This window comes from Haliotis rubra, unplaced genomic scaffold (genome assembly GCF_003918875.1).
Source record: "Haliotis rubra isolate DU_JTF1 unplaced genomic scaffold, ASM391887v1 Scf910, whole genome shotgun sequence".
Classification (NCBI taxonomy): domain Eukaryota; kingdom Metazoa; phylum Mollusca; class Gastropoda; order Lepetellida; family Haliotidae; genus Haliotis; species Haliotis rubra.
The window spans coordinates 21,265-41,226 of record NW_025767647.1 but is presented as its reverse complement, the minus strand read 5'-3'; the positions used below and the strand labels follow the sequence as shown (position 1 = coordinate 41,226).

Sequence of the window (19,962 nt, the reverse complement as noted above, 5' to 3'; positions counted from 1 at the left end):
AGTCACTCAACCCGTCACCTCACTGTGAAATAAGCTCACACTAATCCAATCAAGAGGACATCTCTGGCTTCATTAAGAAACAGCTTATAAGCAAGCGAGCTCGGGAGATTGATCATTACATCCAGCGTTTATCTACTAGTTGCATTGATTTTTATTCTCCATTCCTCCAATACAAGTAGTATGTCTTCCCCGTGTTTTACAATGGCTCATATAGCCGAGGCTGATATCAGCTTTACTGACCTAAAGACCTTGCTCTTTGACAGCCCATGTGCCTGGAGAAACAGCGACTCCGAATCAAGTGACAGTGGTTTGGGATCGCCCGACTCATTATCAGAGGTTGGTAATCCTGCTCTTTAATAGTTGAATGCATTCTAGCTAGTTCCTGGCATACATAAATCGATGTCACAAATCCAAAACGATTCTGCCTATGTGTCTTTTCATCTTGTCTGGTAAATTGTGTGCCTTTGCTGAATATTCATTTATTCTTTTTCAGTGTTCCTCTGATGGGAGCCCAGTTTCTTTGTGTGGATCCCTTGCCAGACGTTCACTTTTCCTCTCAAAAGGCAGCGCGAAGACTTGGATGATCAGGAAGATTCTCCAATCAAACGTTCAAGACAAGAGCTGATATCCTTGGATTGGGATTCCGATGAAGAAGAAGAGAGAACGCGATCTGCTGTGGAAAAGTTGCAAGCTGCTGACCAAAACCTTATTGGTGATGGCACAAGAGTACACACCCTTCCAACGGTAGAGACGAGAAACCACAGGGATTTGAAGACTGTTACTCCTTCAACGGTATGTGTGTCTCTGCTGTATATTATATTGCGATTCCTTAGAAACGCCCATACATCATACATTATCTAGAAGCAACAATGAATACATATGGAAGTTTAAATACACATAGTGTTAAGTGAATACATTTGGATGTCTTGGTGAGCGTCGAAACCATCTACCCTTTGTTCTTATGTTTTATCTTCTTGCATATTTTCAGGTTCAGCTACTAATGAAAGGGCGCTTTCCCGAGATTAGCGAGTATCAGATCGTTGACTGCAGGTACCCCTACGAATTTGAGGGAGGACATATCCAAGGTGCCGCCAATATATACACAGAGGAAGGCATTTCAGAGCTTATTAAACGCCCTGCTAGCCAACCGACAGTTTTGATATTCCATTGTGAGTTCTCATCCGAAAGAGGTCCTAAAATGTAAGTTGTTTAGCAGTCATATTACATTACTTCTGTTATTGGATATACTATTTTTCGCCTAATGTAAGCTCTTCAAACGTAAGATTTTCCGAGATATACGATATCGTCCCTCAGTCACCATAGACTTTATTCAAATGTTCATGTTCTCTTTCTACAGGATGCGTCACTTGAGAAGCGAAGACAGACAAGCCAACAGTCACCGTTACCCAGAGCTGTATTATCCCGAGGTCTACCTTCTGCAATCTGGATACAAGGCTTTCTTTAGTGAGCACAAGGTAGGGTGTCTGCTTGTATAATATACTACATTCCCATGGACAATGTATTGTAGCCCACTCTTCATATGCTTTCCATTTTGGGCGGAGACTAACACAACTGACTTTCTTCAAGATAGATTTGTAATTTCTCTTGTATGTTTCCTTGCAGGATATGTGTGAACCCCAGACCTACGTTCCCATGCTGCACGCTGATCACGTGGACGATTTGAAGCAGTTTCGGGCACGATCCAAGTCGGGGACAGCAGGCCAGAAAAAGATGGGAAGAAGTAGGCAAAGGATGAGTGTCAGAAGCATGTCTTCTCCATCTTTCGATCAGCAATGTCATACAGAGTCTCATCTTATGGTTTGTCTGCAGTTTTAAACCGAGGTGTTGTGCTCTTTGCTGGATGTTATATTCTTACACGACTGGTGCAGCTGATATGTTTTCTTGTTGATTGTCACTCTTGTGATGTTGTTACAATGTTAGTATGTTACGATGTTTGGGACGATTCATTTATTGTTTTGAATGAAACAAATTGCAAAGCGACATTGTTATTCTTCTGCTCATGCATTTGTATATCAAGTGGTTGTTGACGATTGTTACTGTTATAATACCATTTTCAAAGAATGTTACCCTTATGTATGGCGTTGATATTTATGGCCAGTTTTCAATAAAACAAATTGCAAGACTATTTCGTTTCTATTAATGTTCTGACGTATACTGCGACAACTCATTATTTTCTTGTGTGTTGACAACTTTGTGCTGTCAGAAGTGATGACAGAGCACATACCTATAGACAGTTGCTGTCCAAGTAACACTACTTTCTATTCAATACAAACTTACACATATATTTAACTTAGACATGTATTAAACTTACACATATGTTAAACTTACACATGTAAGGTAATGCGACAACTCATTATTTTCTTGTGTGTTGACAACTTTGTGCTGTCAGAAGTGATGACAGAGCACATACCTATAGACAGTTGCTGTCCAAGTAACAATACTTTCTATTCAATACAAACTTATACATATATTTAACTTACACATATATTTAACTTACACATATATTAAACTTGCACATATATTGAACAGAGGTTCGCAACATGTTCTATCATACTCGCATGTTATTCAGGATGACCAGTGTATGGTCGACTTTACATGCAAAAGTAAGGTATCGTTGAGGCCAAGTTTTGAATGCACACATCAAGACATCCAAGCAAGTGGGACACAATTGCGTTTTGTTATTGTATGTGAAGCCATACGTAGAAATGCAGTTGCCAATTACTTGGTATAGGGACGTTGCATTGAACTAAGATAAAAGGGGCTAAGTAGAACATGTTTCCTATATCAACGTCGTCATTAAATTTGACCTATAGATCAGTGTATACAGTCACGCCTACAAAAGCGTGTTGTTTTAAGCTTTAATTGAATCACCGCTGACTTGGCCTCAGTCACTCAACCCGTCACCTCACTGTGAAATAAGCTCACACTAATCCAATCAAGAGGACATCTCTGGCTTCATTAAGAAACAGCTTATAAGCAAGCGAGCTCGGGAGATTGATCATTACATCCAGCGTTTATCTACTAGTTGCATTGATTTTTATTCTCCATTCCTCCAATACAAGTAGTATGTCTTCCCCGTGTTTTACAATGGCTCATATAGCCGAGGCTGATATCAGCTTTACTGACCTAAAGACCTTGCTCTTTGACAGCCCATGTGCCTGGAGAAACAGCGACTCCGAATCAAGTGACAGTGGTTTGGGATCGCCCGACTCATTATCAGAGGTTGGTAATCCTGCTCTTTAATAGTTGAATGCATTCTAGCTAGTTCCTGGCATACATAAATCGATGTCACAAATCCAAAACGATTCTGCCTATGTGTCTTTTCATCTTGTCTGGTAAATTGTGTGCCTTTGCTGAATATTCATTTATTCTTTTTCAGTGTTCCTCTGATGGGAGCCCAGTTTCTTTGTGTGGATCCCTTGCCAGACGTTCACTTTTCCCTCAAAAGGCAGCGCGAAGACTTGGATGATCAGGAAGATTCTCCAATCAAACGTTCAAGACAAGAGCTGATATCCTTGGATTGGGATTCCGATGAAGAAGAAGAGAGAACGCGATCTGCTGTGGAAAAGTTGCAAGCTGCTGACCAAAACCTTATTGGTGATGGCACAAGAGTACACACCCTTCCAACGGTAGAGACGAGAAACCACAGGGATTTGAAGACTGTTACTCCTTCAACGGTATGTGTGTCTCTGCTGTATATTATATTGCGATTCCTTAGAAACGCCCACACATCATACATTATCTAGAAGCAACAATGAATACATATGGAAGTTTAAATACACATAGTGTTAAGTGAATACATTTGGATGTCTTGGTGAGCGTCGAAACCATCTACCCCTTGTTCTTATGTTTTATCTTCTTGCATATTTTCAGGTTCAGCTACTAATGAAAGGGCGCTTTCCCGAGATTAGCGAGTATCAGATCGTTGACTGCAGGTACCCCTACGAATTTGAGGGAGGACATATCCAAGGTGCCGCCAATATATACACAGAGGAAGGCATTTCAGAGCTTATTAAACGCCCTGCTAGCCAACCGACAGTTTTGATATTCCATTGTGAGTTCTCATCCGAAAGAGGTCCTAAAATGTAAGTTGTTTAGCAGTCATATTACATTACTTCTGTTATTGGATATACTATTTTTCGCCTAATGTAAGCTCTTCAAACGTAAGATTTTCCGAGATATACGATATCGTCCCTCAGTCACCATAGACTTTATTCAAATGTTCATGTTCTCTTTCTACAGGATGCGTCACTTGAGAAGCGAAGACAGACAAGCCAACAGTCACCGTTACCCAGAGCTGTATTATCCCGAGGTCTACCTTCTGCAATCTGGATACAAGGCTTTCTTTAGTGAGCACAAGGTAGGGTGTCTGCTTGTATAATATACTACATTCCCATGGACAATGTATTGTAGCCCACTCTTCATATGCTTTCCATTTTGGGCGGAGACTAACACAACTGACTTTCTTCAAGATAGATTTGTAATTTCTCTTGTATGTTTCCTTGCAGGATATGTGTGAACCCCAGACCTACGTTCCCATGCTGCACGCTGATCACGTGGACGATTTGAAGCAGTTTCGGGCACGATCCAAGTCGGGGACAGCAGGCCAGAAAAAGATGGGAAGAAGTAGGCAAAGGATGAGTGTCAGAAGCATGTCTTCTCCATCTTTCGATCAGCAATGTCATACAGAGTCTCATCTTATGGTTTGTCTGCAGTTTTAAACCGAGGTGTTGTGCTCTTTGCTGGATGTTATATTCTTACACGACTGGTGCAGCTGATATGTTTTCTTGTTGATTGTCACTCTTGTGATGTTGTTACAATGTTAGTATGTTACGATGTTTGGGACGATTCATTTATTGTTTTGAATGAAACAAATTGCAAAGCGACATTGTTATTCTTCTGCTCATGCATTTGTATATCAAGTGGTTGTTGACGATTGTTACTGTTATAATACCATTTTCAAAGAATGTTACCCTTATGTATGGCGTTGATATTTATGGCCAGTTTTCAATAAAACAAATTGCAAGACTATTTCGTTTCTATTAATGTTCTGACGTATACTGCGACAACTCATTATTTTCTTGTGTGTTGACAACTTTGTGCTGTCAGAAGTGATGACAGAGCACATACCTATAGACAGTTGCTGTCCAAGTAACACTACTTTCTATTCAATACAAACTTACACATATATTTAACTTAGACATGTATTAAACTTACACATATGTTAAACTTACACATGTAAGGTAATGCGACAACTCATTATTTTCTTGTGTGTTGACAACTTTGTGCTGTCAGAAGTGATGACAGAGCACATACCTATAGACAGTTGCTGTCCAAGTAACAATACTTTCTATTCAATACAAACTTATACATATATTTAACTTACACATATATTTAACTTACACATATATTAAACTTGCACATATATTGAACAGAGGTTCGCAACATGTTCTATCATACTCGCATGTTATTCAGGATGACCAGTGTATGGTCGACTTTACATGCAAAAGTAAGGTATCGTTGAGGCCAAGTTTTGAATGCACACATCAAGACATCCAAGCAAGTGGGACACAATTGCGTTTTGTTATTGTATGTGAAGCCATACGTAGAAATGCAGTTGCCAATTACTTGGTATAGGGACGTTGCATTGAACTAAGATAAAAGGGGCTAAGTAGAACATGTTTCCTATATCAACGTCGTCATTAAATTTGACCTATAGATCAGTGTATACAGTCACGCCTACAAAAGCGTGTTGTTTTAAGCTTTAATTGAATCACCGCTGACTTGGCCTCAGTCACTCAACCCGTCACCTCACTGTGAAATAAGCTCACACTAATCCAATCAAGAGGACATCTCTGGCTTCATTAAGAAACAGCTTATAAGCAAGCGAGCTCGGGAGATTGATCATTACATCCAGCGTTTATCTACTAGTTGCATTGATTTTTATTCTCCATTCCTCCAATACAAGTAGTATGTCTTCCCCGTGTTTTACAATGGCTCATATAGCCGAGGCTGATATCAGCTTTACTGACCTAAAGACCTTGCTCTTTGACAGCCCATGTGCCTGGAGAAACAGCGACTCCGAATCAAGTGACAGTGGTTTGGGATCGCCCGACTCATTATCAGAGGTTGGTAATCCTGCTCTTTAATAGTTGAATGCATTCTAGCTAGTTCCTGGCATACATAAATCGATGTCACAAATCCAAAACGATTCTGCCTATGTGTCTTTTCATCTTGTCTGGTAAATTGTGTGCCTTTGCTGAATATTCATTTATTCTTTTTCAGTGTTCCTCTGATGGGAGCCCAGTTTCTTTGTGTGGATCCCTTGCCAGACGTTCACTTTTCCCCTCCAAAAGGCAGCGCGAAGACTTGGATGATCAGGAAGATTCTCCAATCAAACGTTCAAGACAAGAGCTGATATCCTTGGATTGGGATTCCGATGAAGAAGAAGAGAGAACGCGATCTGCTGTGGAAAAGTTGCAAGCTGCTGACCAAAACCTTATTGGTGATGGCACAAGAGTACACACCCTTCCAACGGTAGAGACGAGAAACCACAGGGATTTGAAGACTGTTACTCCTTCAACGGTATGTGTGTCTCTGCTGTATATTATATTGCGATTCCTTAGAAACGCCCATACATCATACATTATCTAGAAGCAACAATGAATACATATGGAAGTTTAAATACACATAGTGTTAAGTGAATACATTTGGATGTCTTGGTGAGCGTCGAAACCATCTACCCCTTGTTCTTATGTTTTATCTTCTTGCATATTTTCAGGTTCAGCTACTAATGAAAGGGCGCTTTCCCGAGATTAGCGAGTATCAGATCGTTGACTGCAGGTACCCCTACGAATTTGAGGGAGGACATATCCAAGGTGCCGCCAATATATACACAGAGGAAGGCATTTCAGAGCTTATTAAACGCCCTGCTAGCCAACCGACAGTTTTGATATTCCATTGTGAGTTCTCATCCGAAAGAGGTCCTAAAATGTAAGTTGTTTAGCAGTCATATTACATTACTTCTGTTATTGGATATACTATTTTTCGCCTAATGTAAGCTCTTCAAACGTAAGATTTTCCGAGATATACGATATCGTCCCTCAGTCACCATAGACTTTATTCAAATGTTCATGTTCTCTTTCTACAGGATGCGTCACTTGAGAAGCGAAGACAGACAAGCCAACAGTCACCGTTACCCAGAGCTGTATTATCCCGAGGTCTACCTTCTGCAATCTGGATACAAGGCTTTCTTTAGTGAGCACAAGGTAGGGTGTCTGCTTGTATAATATACTACATTCCCATGGACAATGTATTGTAGCCCACTCTTCATATGCTTTCCATTTTGGGCGGAGACTAACACAACTGACTTTCTTCAAGATAGATTTGTAATTTCTCTTGTATGTTTCCTTGCAGGATATGTGTGAACCCCAGACCTACGTTCCCATGCTGCACGCTGATCACGTGGACGATTTGAAGCAGTTTCGGGCACGATCCAAGTCGGGGACAGCAGGCCAGAAAAAGATGGGAAGAAGTAGGCAAAGGATGAGTGTCAGAAGCATGTCTTCTCCATCTTTCGATCAGCAATGTCATACAGAGTCTCATCTTATGGTTTGTCTGCAGTTTTAAACCGAGGTGTTGTGCTCTTTGCTGGATGTTATATTCTTACACGACTGGTGCAGCTGATATGTTTTCTTGTTGATTGTCACTCTTGTGATGTTGTTACAATGTTAGTATGTTACGATGTTTGGGACGATTCATTTATTGTTTTGAATGAAACAAATTGCAAAGCGACATTGTTATTCTTCTGCTCATGCATTTGTATATCAAGTGGTTGTTGACGATTGTTACTGTTATAATACCATTTTCAAAGAATGTTACCCTTATGTATGGCGTTGATATTTATGGCCAGTTTTCAATAAAACAAATTGCAAGACTATTTCGTTTCTATTAATGTTCTGACGTATACTGCGACAACTCATTATTTTCTTGTGTGTTGACAACTTTGTGCTGTCAGAAGTGATGACAGAGCACATACCTATAGACAGTTGCTGTCCAAGTAACACTACTTTCTATTCAATACAAACTTACACATATATTTAACTTAGACATGTATTAAACTTACACATATGTTAAACTTACACATGTAAGGTAATGCGACAACTCATTATTTTCTTGTGTGTTGACAACTTTGTGCTGTCAGAAGTGATGACAGAGCACATACCTATAGACAGTTGCTGTCCAAGTAACAATACTTTCTATTCAATACAAACTTATACATATATTTAACTTACACATATATTTAACTTACACATATATTAAACTTGCACATATATTGAACAGAGGTTCGCAACATGTTCTATCATACTCGCATGTTATTCAGGATGACCAGTGTATGGTCGACTTTACATGCAAAAGTAAGGTATCGTTGAGGCCAAGTTTTGAATGCACACATCAAGACATCCAAGCAAGTGGGACACAATTGCGTTTTGTTATTGTATGTGAAGCCATACGTAGAAATGCAGTTGCCAATTACTTGGTATAGGGACGTTGCATTGAACTAAGATAAAAGGGGCTAAGTAGAACATGTTTCCTATATCAACGTCGTCATTAAATTTGACCTATAGATCAGTGTATACAGTCACGCCTACAAAAGCGTGTTGTTTTAAGCTTTAATTGAATCACCGCTGACTTGGCCTCAGTCACTCAACCCGTCACCTCACTGTGAAATAAGCTCACACTAATCCAATCAAGAGGACATCTCTGGCTTCATTAAGAAACAGCTTATAAGCAAGCGAGCTCGGGAGATTGATCATTACATCCAGCGTTTATCTACTAGTTGCATTGATTTTTATTCTCCATTCCTCCAATACAAGTAGTATGTCTTCCCCGTGTTTTACAATGGCTCATATAGCCGAGGCTGATATCAGCTTTACTGACCTAAAGACCTTGCTCTTTGACAGCCCATGTGCCTGGAGAAACAGCGACTCCGAATCAAGTGACAGTGGTTTGGGATCGCCCGACTCATTATCAGAGGTTGGTAATCCTGCTCTTTAATAGTTGAATGCATTCTAGCTAGTTCCTGGCATACATAAATCGATGTCACAAATCCAAAACGATTCTGCCTATGTGTCTTTTCATCTTGTCTGGTAAATTGTGTGCCTTTGCTGAATATTCATTTATTCTTTTTCAGTGTTCCTCTGATGGGAGCCCAGTTTCTTTGTGTGGATCCCTTGCCAGACGTTCACTTTTCCCCTCCAAAAGGCAGCGCGAAGACTTGGATGATCAGGAAGATTCTCCAATCAAACGTTCAAGACAAGAGCTGATATCCTTGGATTGGGATTCCGATGAAGAAGAAGAGAGAACGCGATCTGCTGTGGAAAAGTTGCAAGCTGCTGACCAAAACCTTATTGGTGATGGCACAAGAGTACACACCCTTCCAACGGTAGAGACGAGAAACCACAGGGATTTGAAGACTGTTACTCCTTCAACGGTATGTGTGTCTCTGCTGTATATTATATTGCGATTCCTTAGAAACGCCCATACATCATACATTATCTAGAAGCAACAATGAATACATATGGAAGTTTAAATACACATAGTGTTAAGTGAATACATTTGGATGTCTTGGTGAGCGTCGAAACCATCTACCCCTTGTTCTTATGTTTTATCTTCTTGCATATTTTCAGGTTCAGCTACTAATGAAAGGGCGCTTTCCCGAGATTAGCGAGTATCAGATCGTTGACTGCAGGTACCCTACGAATTTGAGGGAGGACATATCCAAGGTGCCGCCAATATATACACAGAGGAAGGCATTTCAGAGCTTATTAAACGCCCTGCTAGCCAACCGACAGTTTTGATATTCCATTGTGAGTTCTCATCCGAAAGAGGTCCTAAAATGTAAGTTGTTTAGCAGTCATATTACATTACTTCTGTTATTGGATATACTATTTTTCGCCTAATGTAAGCTCTTCAAACGTAAGATTTTCCGAGATATACGATATCGTCCCTCAGTCACCATAGACTTTATTCAAATGTTCATGTTCTCTTTCTACAGGATGCGTCACTTGAGAAGCGAAGACAGACAAGCCAACAGTCACCGTTACCCAGAGCTGTATTATCCCGAGGTCTACCTTCTGCAATCTGGATACAAGGCTTTCTTTAGTGAGCACAAGGTAGGGTGTCTGCTTGTATAATATACTACATTCCCATGGACAATGTATTGTAGCCCACTCTTCATATGCTTTCCATTTTGGGCGGAGACTAACACAACTGACTTTCTTCAAGATAGATTTGTAATTTCTCTTGTATGTTTCCTTGCAGGATATGTGTGAACCCCAGACCTACGTTCCCATGCTGCACGCTGATCACGTGGACGATTTGAAGCAGTTTCGGGCACGATCCAAGTCGGGGACAGCAGGCCAGAAAAAGATGGGAAGAAGTAGGCAAAGGATGAGTGTCAGAAGCATGTCTTCTCCATCTTTCGATCAGCAATGTCATACAGAGTCTCATCTTATGGTTTGTCTGCAGTTTTAAACCGAGGTGTTGTGCTCTTTGCTGGATGTTATATTCTTACACGACTGGTGCAGCTGATATGTTTTCTTGTTGATTGTCACTCTTGTGATGTTGTTACAATGTTAGTATGTTACGATGTTTGGGACGATTCATTTATTGTTTTGAATGAAACAAATTGCAAAGCGACATTGTTATTCTTCTGCTCATGCATTTGTATATCAAGTGGTTGTTGACGATTGTTACTGTTATAATACCATTTTCAAAGAATGTTACCCTTATGTATGGCGTTGATATTTATGGCCAGTTTTCAATAAAACAAATTGCAAGACTATTTCGTTTCTATTAATGTTCTGACGTATACTGCGACAACTCATTATTTTCTTGTGTGTTGACAACTTTGTGCTGTCAGAAGTGATGACAGAGCACATACCTATAGACAGTTGCTGTCCAAGTAACACTACTTTCTATTCAATACAAACTTACACATATATTTAACTTAGACATGTATTAAACTTACACATATGTTAAACTTACACATGTAAGGTAATGCGACAACTCATTATTTTCTTGTGTGTTGACAACTTTGTGCTGTCAGAAGTGATGACAGAGCACATACCTATAGACAGTTGCTGTCCAAGTAACAATACTTTCTATTCAATACAAACTTATACATATATTTAACTTACACATATATTTAACTTACACATATATTAAACTTGCACATATATTGAACAGAGGTTCGCAACATGTGTTCTATCATACTCGCATGTTATTCAGGATGACCAGTGTATGGTCGACTTTACATGCAAAAGTAAGGTATCGTTGAGGCCAAGTTTTGAATGCACACATCAAGACATCCAAGCAAGTGGGACACAATTGCGTTTTGTTATTGTATGTGAAGCCATACGTAGAAATGCAGTTGCCAATTACTTGGTATAGGGACGTTGCATTGAACTAAGATAAAAGGGGCTAAGTAGAACATGTTTCCTATATCAACGTCGTCATTAAATTTGACCTATAGATCAGTGTATACAGTCACGCCTACAAAAGCGTGTTGTTTTAAGCTTTAATTGAATCACCGCTGACTTGGCCTCAGTCACTCAACCCGTCACCTCACTGTGAAATAAGCTCACACTAATCCAATCAAGAGGACATCTCTGGCTTCATTAAGAAACAGCTTATAAGCAAGCGAGCTCGGGAGATTGATCATTACATCCAGCGTTTATCTACTAGTTGCATTGATTTTTATTCTCCATTCCTCCAATACAAGTAGTATGTCTTCCCCGTGTTTTACAATGGCTCATATAGCCGAGGCTGATATCAGCTTTACTGACCTAAAGACCTTGCTCTTTGACAGCCCATGTGCCTGGAGAAACAGCGACTCCGAATCAAGTGACAGTGGTTTGGGATCGCCCGACTCATTATCAGAGGTTGGTAATCCTGCTCTTTAATAGTTGAATGCATTCTAGCTAGTTCCTGGCATACATAAATCGATGTCACAAATCCAAAACGATTCTGCCTATGTGTCTTTTCATCTTGTCTGGTAAATTGTGTGCCTTTGCTGAATATTCATTTATTCTTTTTCAGTGTTCCTCTGATGGGAGCCCAGTTTCTTTGTGTGGATCCCTTGCCAGACGTTCACTTTTCCCCTCCAAAAGGCAGCGCGAAGACTTGGATGATCAGGAAGATTCTCCAATCAAACGTTCAAGACAAGAGCTGATATCCTTGGATTGGGATTCCGATGAAGAAGAAGAGAGAACGCGATCTGCTGTGGAAAAGTTGCAAGCTGCTGACCAAAACCTTATTGGTGATGGCACAAGAGTACACACCCTTCCAACGGTAGAGACGAGAAACCACAGGGATTTGAAGACTGTTACTCCTTCAACGGTATGTGTGTCTCTGCTGTATATTATATTGCGATTCCTTAGAAACGCCCATACATCATACATTATCTAGAAGCAACAATGAATACATATGGAAGTTTAAATACACATAGTGTTAAGTGAATACATTTGGATGTCTTGGTGAGCGTCGAAACCATCTACCCCTTGTTCTTATGTTTTATCTTCTTGCATATTTTCAGGTTCAGCTACTAATGAAAGGGCGCTTTCCCGAGATTAGCGAGTATCAGATCGTTGACTGCAGGTACCCCTACGAATTTGAGGGAGGACATATCCAAGGTGCCGCCAATATATACACAGAGGAAGGCATTTCAGAGCTTATTAAACGCCCTGCTAGCCAACCGACAGTTTTGATATTCCATTGTGAGTTCTCATCCGAAAGAGGTCCTAAAATGTAAGTTGTTTAGCAGTCATATTACATTACTTCTGTTATTGGATATACTATTTTTCGCCTAATGTAAGCTCTTCAAACGTAAGATTTTCCGAGATATACGATATCGTCCCTCAGTCACCATAGACTTTATTCAAATGTTCATGTTCTCTTTCTACAGGATGCGTCACTTGAGAAGCGAAGACAGACAAGCCAACAGTCACCGTTACCCAGAGCTGTATTATCCCGAGGTCTACCTTCTGCAATCTGGATACAAGGCTTTCTTTAGTGAGCACAAGGTAGGGTGTCTGCTTGTATAATATACTACATTCCCATGGACAATGTATTGTAGCCCACTCTTCATATGCTTTCCATTTTGGGCGGAGACTAACACAACTGACTTTCTTCAAGATAGATTTGTAATTTCTCTTGTATGTTTCCTTGCAGGATATGTGTGAACCCCAGACCTACGTTCCCATGCTGCACGCTGATCACGTGGACGATTTGAAGCAGTTTCGGGCACGATCCAAGTCGGGGACAGCAGGCCAGAAAAAGATGGGAAGAAGTAGGCAAAGGATGAGTGTCAGAAGCATGTCTTCTCCATCTTTCGATCAGCAATGTCATACAGAGTCTCATCTTATGGTTTGTCTGCAGTTTTAAACCGAGGTGTTGTGCTCTTTGCTGGATGTTATATTCTTACACGACTGGTGCAGCTGATATGTTTTCTTGTTGATTGTCACTCTTGTGATGTTGTTACAATGTTAGTATGTTACGATGTTTGGGACGATTCATTTATTGTTTTGAATGAAACAAATTGCAAAGCGACATTGTTATTCTTCTGCTCATGCATTTGTATATCAAGTGGTTGTTGACGATTGTTACTGTTATAATACCATTTTCAAAGAATGTTACCCTTATGTATGGCGTTGATATTTATGGCCAGTTTTCAATAAAACAAATTGCAAGACTATTTCGTTTCTATTAATGTTCTGACGTATACTGCGACAACTCATTATTTTCTTGTGTGTTGACAACTTTGTGCTGTCAGAAGTGATGACAGAGCACATACCTATAGACAGTTGCTGTCCAAGTAACACTACTTTCTATTCAATACAAACTTACACATATATTTAACTTAGACATGTATTAAACTTACACATATGTTAAACTTACACATGTAAGGTAATGCGACAACTCATTATTTTCTTGTGTGTTGACAACTTTGTGCTGTCAGAAGTGATGACAGAGCACATACCTATAGACAGTTGCTGTCCAAGTAACAATACTTTCTATTCAATACAAACTTATACATATATTTAACTTACACATATATTTAACTTACACATATATTAAACTTGCACATATATTGAACAGAGGTTCGCAACATGTTCTATCATACTCGCATGTTATTCAGGATGACCAGTGTATGGTCGACTTTACATGCAAAAGTAAGGTATCGTTGAGGCCAAGTTTTGAATGCACACATCAAGACATCCAAGCAAGTGGGACACAATTGCGTTTTGTTATTGTATGTGAAGCCATACGTAGAAATGCAGTTGCCAATTACTTGGTATAGGGACGTTGCATTGAACTAAGATAAAAGGGGCTAAGTAGAACATGTTTCCTATATCAACGTCGTCATTAAATTTGACCTATAGATCAGTGTATACAGTCACGCCTACAAAAGCGTGTTGTTTTAAGCTTTAATTGAATCACCGCTGACTTGGCCTCAGTCACTCAACCCGTCACCTCACTGTGAAATAAGCTCACACTAATCCAATCAAGAGGACATCTCTGGCTTCATTAAGAAACAGCTTATAAGCAAGCGAGCTCGGGAGATTGATCATTACATCCAGCGTTTATCTACTAGTTGCATTGATTTTTATTCTCCATTCCTCCAATACAAGTAGTATGTCTTCCCCGTGTTTTACAATGGCTCATATAGCCGAGGCTGATATCAGCTTTACTGACCTAAAGACCTTGCTCTTTGACAGCCCATGTGCCTGGAGAAACAGCGACTCCGAATCAAGTGACAGTGGTTTGGGATCGCCCGACTCATTATCAGAGGTTGGTAATCCTGCTCTTTAATAGTTGAATGCATTCTAGCTAGTTCCTGGCATACATAAATCGATGTCACAAATCCAAAACGATTCTGCCTATGTGTCTTTTCATCTTGTCTGGTAAATTGTGTGCCTTTGCTGAATATTCATTTATTCTTTTTCAGTGTTCCTCTGATGGGAGCCCAGTTTCTTTGTGTGGATCCCTTGCCAGACGTTCACTTTTCCCCTCCAAAAGGCAGCGCGAAGACTTGGATGATCAGGAAGATTCTCCAATCAAACGTTCAAGACAAGAGCTGATATCCTTGGATTGGGATTCCGATGAAGAAGAAGAGAGAACGCGATCTGCTGTGGAAAAGTTGCAAGCTGCTGACCAAAACCTTATTGGTGATGGCACAAGAGTACACACCCTTCCAACGGTAGAGACGAGAAACCACAGGGATTTGAAGACTGTTACTCCTTCAACGGTATGTGTGTCTCTGCTGTATATTATATTGCGATTCCTTAGAAACGCCCACACATCATACATTATCTAGAAGCAACAATGAATACATATGGAAGTTTAAATACACATAGTGTTAAGTGAATACATTTGGATGTCTTGGTGAGCGTCGAAACCATCTACCCCTTGTTCTTATGTTTTATCTTCTTGCATATTTTCAGGTTCAGCTACTAATGAAAGGGCGCTTTCCCGAGATTAGCGAGTATCAGATCGTTGACTGCAGGTACCCCTACGAATTTGAGGGAGGACATATCCAAGGTGCCGCCAATATATACACAGAGGAAGGCATTTCAGAGCTTATTAAACGCCCTGCTAGCCAACCGACAGTTTTGATATTCCATTGTGAGTTCTCATCCGAAAGAGGTCCTAAAATGTAAGTTGTTTAGCAGTCATATTACATTACTTCTGTTATTGGATATACTATTTTTCGCCTAATGTAAGCTCTTCAAACGTAAGATTTTCCGAGATATACGATATCGTCCCTCAGTCACCATAGACTTTATTCAAATGTTCATGTTCTCTTTCTACAGGATGCGTCACTTGAGAAGCGAAGACAGACAAGCCAACAGTCACCGTTACCCAGAGCTGTATTATCCCGAGGTCTACCTTCTGCAATCTGGATACAAGGCTTTCTTTAGTGAGCACAAGGTAGGGTGTCTGCTTGTATAATATACTACATTCCCATGGACAATGTATTGTAGCCCACTCTTCATATGCTTTCCATTTTGGGCGGAGACTAACACAACTGACTTTCTTCAAGATAGATTTGTAATTTCTCTTGTATGTTTCCTTGCAGGATATGTGTGAACCCCAGACCTACGTTCCCATGCTGCACGCTGATCACGTGGACGATTTGAAGCAGTTTCGGGCACGATCCAAGTCGGGGACAGCAGGCCAGAAAAAGATGGGAAGAAGTAGGCAAAGGATGAGTGTCAGAAGCATGTCTTCTCCATCTTTCGATCAGCAATGTCATACAGAGTCTCATCTTATGGTTTGTCTGCAGTTTTAAACCGAGGTGTTGTGCTCTTTGCTGGATGTTATATTCTTACACGACTGGTGCAGCTGATATGTTTTCTTGTTGATTGTCACTCTTGTGATGTTGTTACAATGTTAGTATGTTACGATGTTTGGGACGATTCATTTATTGTTTTGAATGAAACAAATTGCAAAGCGACATTGTTATTCTTCTGCTCATGCATTTGTATATCAAGTGGTTGTTGACGATTGTTACTGTTATAATACCATTTTCAAAGAATGTTACCCTTATGTATGGCGTTGATATTTATGGCCAGTTTTCAATAAAACAAATTGCAAGACTATTTCGTTTCTATTAATGTTCTGACGTATACTGCGACAACTCATTATTTTCTTGTGTGTTGACAACTTTGTGCTGTCAGAAGTGATGACAGAGCACATACCTATAGACAGTTGCTGTCCAAGTAACACTACTTTCTATTCAATACAAACTTATACATATATTTAACTTACACATATATTTAACTTACACATATATTAAACTTGCACATATATTGAACAGAGGTTCGCAACATGTTCTATCATACTCGCATGTTATTCAGGATGACCAGTGTATGGTCGACTTTACATGCAAAAGTAAGGTATCGTTGAGGCCAAGTTTTGAATGCACACATCAAGACATCCAAGCAAGTGGGACACAATTGCGTTTTGTTATTGTATGTGAAGCCATACGTAGAAATGCAGTTGCCAATTACTTGGTATAGGGACGTTGCATTGAACTAAGATAAAAGGGGCTAAGTAGAACATGTTTCCTATATCAACGTCGTCATTAAATTTGACCTATAGATCAGTGTATACAGTCACGCCTACAAAAGCGTGTTGTTTTAAGCTTTAATTGAATCACCGCTGACTTGGCCTCAGTCACTCAACCCGTCACCTCACTGTGAAATAAGCTCACACTAATCCAATCAAGAGGACATCTCTGGCTTCATTAAGAAACAGCTTATAAGCAAGCGAGCTCGGGAGATTGATCATTACATCCAGCGTTTATCTACTAGTTGCATTGATTTTTATTCTCCATTCCTCCAATACAAGTAGTATGTCTTCCCCGTGTTTTACAATGGCTCATATAGCCGAGGCTGATATCAGCTTTACTGACCTAAAGACCTTGCTCTTTGACAGCCCATGTGCCTGGAGAAACAGCGACTCCGAATCAAGTGACAGTGGTTTGGGATCGCCCGACTCATTATCAGAGGTTGGTAATCCTGCTCTTTAATAGTTGAATGCATTCTAGCTAGTTCCTGGCATACATAAATCGATGTCACAAATCCAAAACGATTCTGCCTATGTGTCTTTTCATCTTGTCTGGTAAATTGTGTGCCTTTGCTGAATATTCATTTATTCTTTTTCAGTGTTCCTCTGATGGGAGCCCAGTTTCTTTGTGTGGATCCCTTGCCAGACGTTCACTTTTCCCTCCAAAAGGCAGCGCGAAGACTTGGATGATCAGGAAGATTCTCCAATCAAACGTTCAAGACAAGAGCTGATATCCTTGGATTGGGATTCCGATGAAGAAGAAGAGAGAACGCGATCTGCTGTGGAAAAGTTGCAAGCTGCTGACCAAAACCTTATTGGTGATGGCACAAGAGTACACACCCTTCCAACGGTAGAGACGAGAAACCACAGGGATTTGAAGACTGTTACTCCTTCAACGGTATGTGTGTCTCTGCTGTATATTATATTGCGATTCCTTAGAAACGCCCATACATCATACATTATCTAGAAGCAACAATGAATACATATGGAAGTTTAAATACACATAGTGTTAAGTGAATACATTTGGATGTCTTGGTGAGCGTCGAAACCATCTACCCCTTGTTCTTATGTTTTATCTTCTTGCATATTTTCAGGTTCAGCTACTAATGAAAGGGCGCTTTCCCGAGATTAGCGAGTATCAGATCGTTGACTGCAGGTACCCCTACGAATTTGAGGGAGGACATATCCAAGGTGCCGCCAATATATACACAGAGGAAGGCATTTCAGAGCTTATTAAACGCCCTGCTAGCCAACCGACAGTTTTGATATTCCATTGTGAGTTCTCATCCGAAAGAGGTCCTAAAATGTAAGTTGTTTAGCAGTCATATTACATTACTTCTGTTATTGGATATACTATTTTTCGCCTAATGTAAGCTCTTCAAACGTAAGATTTTCCGAGATATACGATATCGTCCCTCAGTCACCATAGACTTTATTCAAATGTTCATGTTCTCTTTCTACAGGATGCGTCACTTGAGAAGCGAAGACAGACAAGCCAACAGTCACCGTTACCCAGAGCTGTATTATCCCGAGGTCTACCTTCTGCAATCTGGATACAAGGCTTTCTTTAGTGAGCACAAGGTAGGGTGTCTGCTTGTATAATATACTACATTCCCATGGACAATGTATTGTAGCCCACTCTTCATATGCTTTCCATTTTGGGCGGAGACTAACACAACTGACTTTCTTCAAGATAGATTTGTAATTTCTCTTGTATGTTTCCTTGCAGGATATGTGTGAACCCCAGACCTACGTTCCCATGCTGCACGCTGATCACGTGGACGATTTGAAGCAGTTTCGGGCACGATCCAAGTCGGGGACAGCAGGCCAGAAAAAGATGGGAAGAAGTAGGCAAAGGATGAGTGTCAGAAGCATGTCTTCTCCATCTTTCGATCAGCAATGTCATACAGAGTCTCATCTTATGGTTTGTCTGCAGTTTTAAACCGAGGTGTTGTGCTCTTTGCTGGATGTTATATTCTTACACGACTGGTGCAGCTGATATGTTTTCTTGTTGATTGTCACTCTTGTGATGTTGTTACAATGTTAGTATGTTACGATGTTTGGGACGATTCATTTATTGTTTTGAATGAAACAAATTGCAAAGCGACATTGTTATTCTTCTGCTCATGCATTTGTATATCAAGTGGTTGTTGACGATTGTTACTGTTATAATACCATTTTCAAAGAATGTTACCCTTATGTATGGCGTTGATATTTATGGCCAGTTTTCAATAAAACAAATTGCAAGACTATTTCGTTTCTATTAATGTTCTGACGTATACTGCGACAACTCATTATTTTCTTGTGTGTTGACAACTTTGTGCTGTCAGAAGTGATGACAGAGCACATACCTATAGACAGTTGCTGTCCAAGTAACACTACTTTCTATTCAATACAAACTTACACATATATTTAACTTAGACATGTATTAAACTTACACATATGTTAAACTTACACATGTAAGGTAATGCGACAACTCATTATTTTCTTGTGTGTTGACAACTTTGTGCTGTCAGAAGTGATGACAGAGCACATACCTATAGACAGTTGCTGTCCAAGTAACAATACTTTCTATTCAATACAAACTTATACATATATTTAACTTACACATATATTTAACTTACACATATATTTAACTTACACATATATTAAACTTGCACATATATTGAACAGAGGTTCGCAACATGTTCTATCATACTCGCATGTTATTCAGGATGACCAGTGTATGGTCGACTTTACATGCAAAAGTAAGGTATCGTTGAGGCCAAGTTTTGAATGCACACATCAAGACATCCAAGCAAGTGGGAC

At 39.9% G+C, this 19,962-nt stretch overlaps 1 protein-coding gene across 1 annotated transcript; it reads left to right on the top strand.

Annotated features, from left to right (window-relative positions):
- The first annotated feature begins 201 nt into the window (after window positions 1-201).
- LOC124264151 (M-phase inducer phosphatase-like) lies at window positions 202-3,209 on the top strand. The gene is made up of 6 exons (XM_046698888.1): window positions 202-336; window positions 541-726; window positions 989-1,200; window positions 1,358-1,475; window positions 1,624-1,758; window positions 3,171-3,209. Exons 1-6 carry the CDS (start codon window positions 202-204, stop codon window positions 3,207-3,209), a joined length of 825 nt encoding a protein of 274 aa, XP_046554844.1.
- Window positions 3,210-19,962: the final 16,753 nt, after the last annotated feature.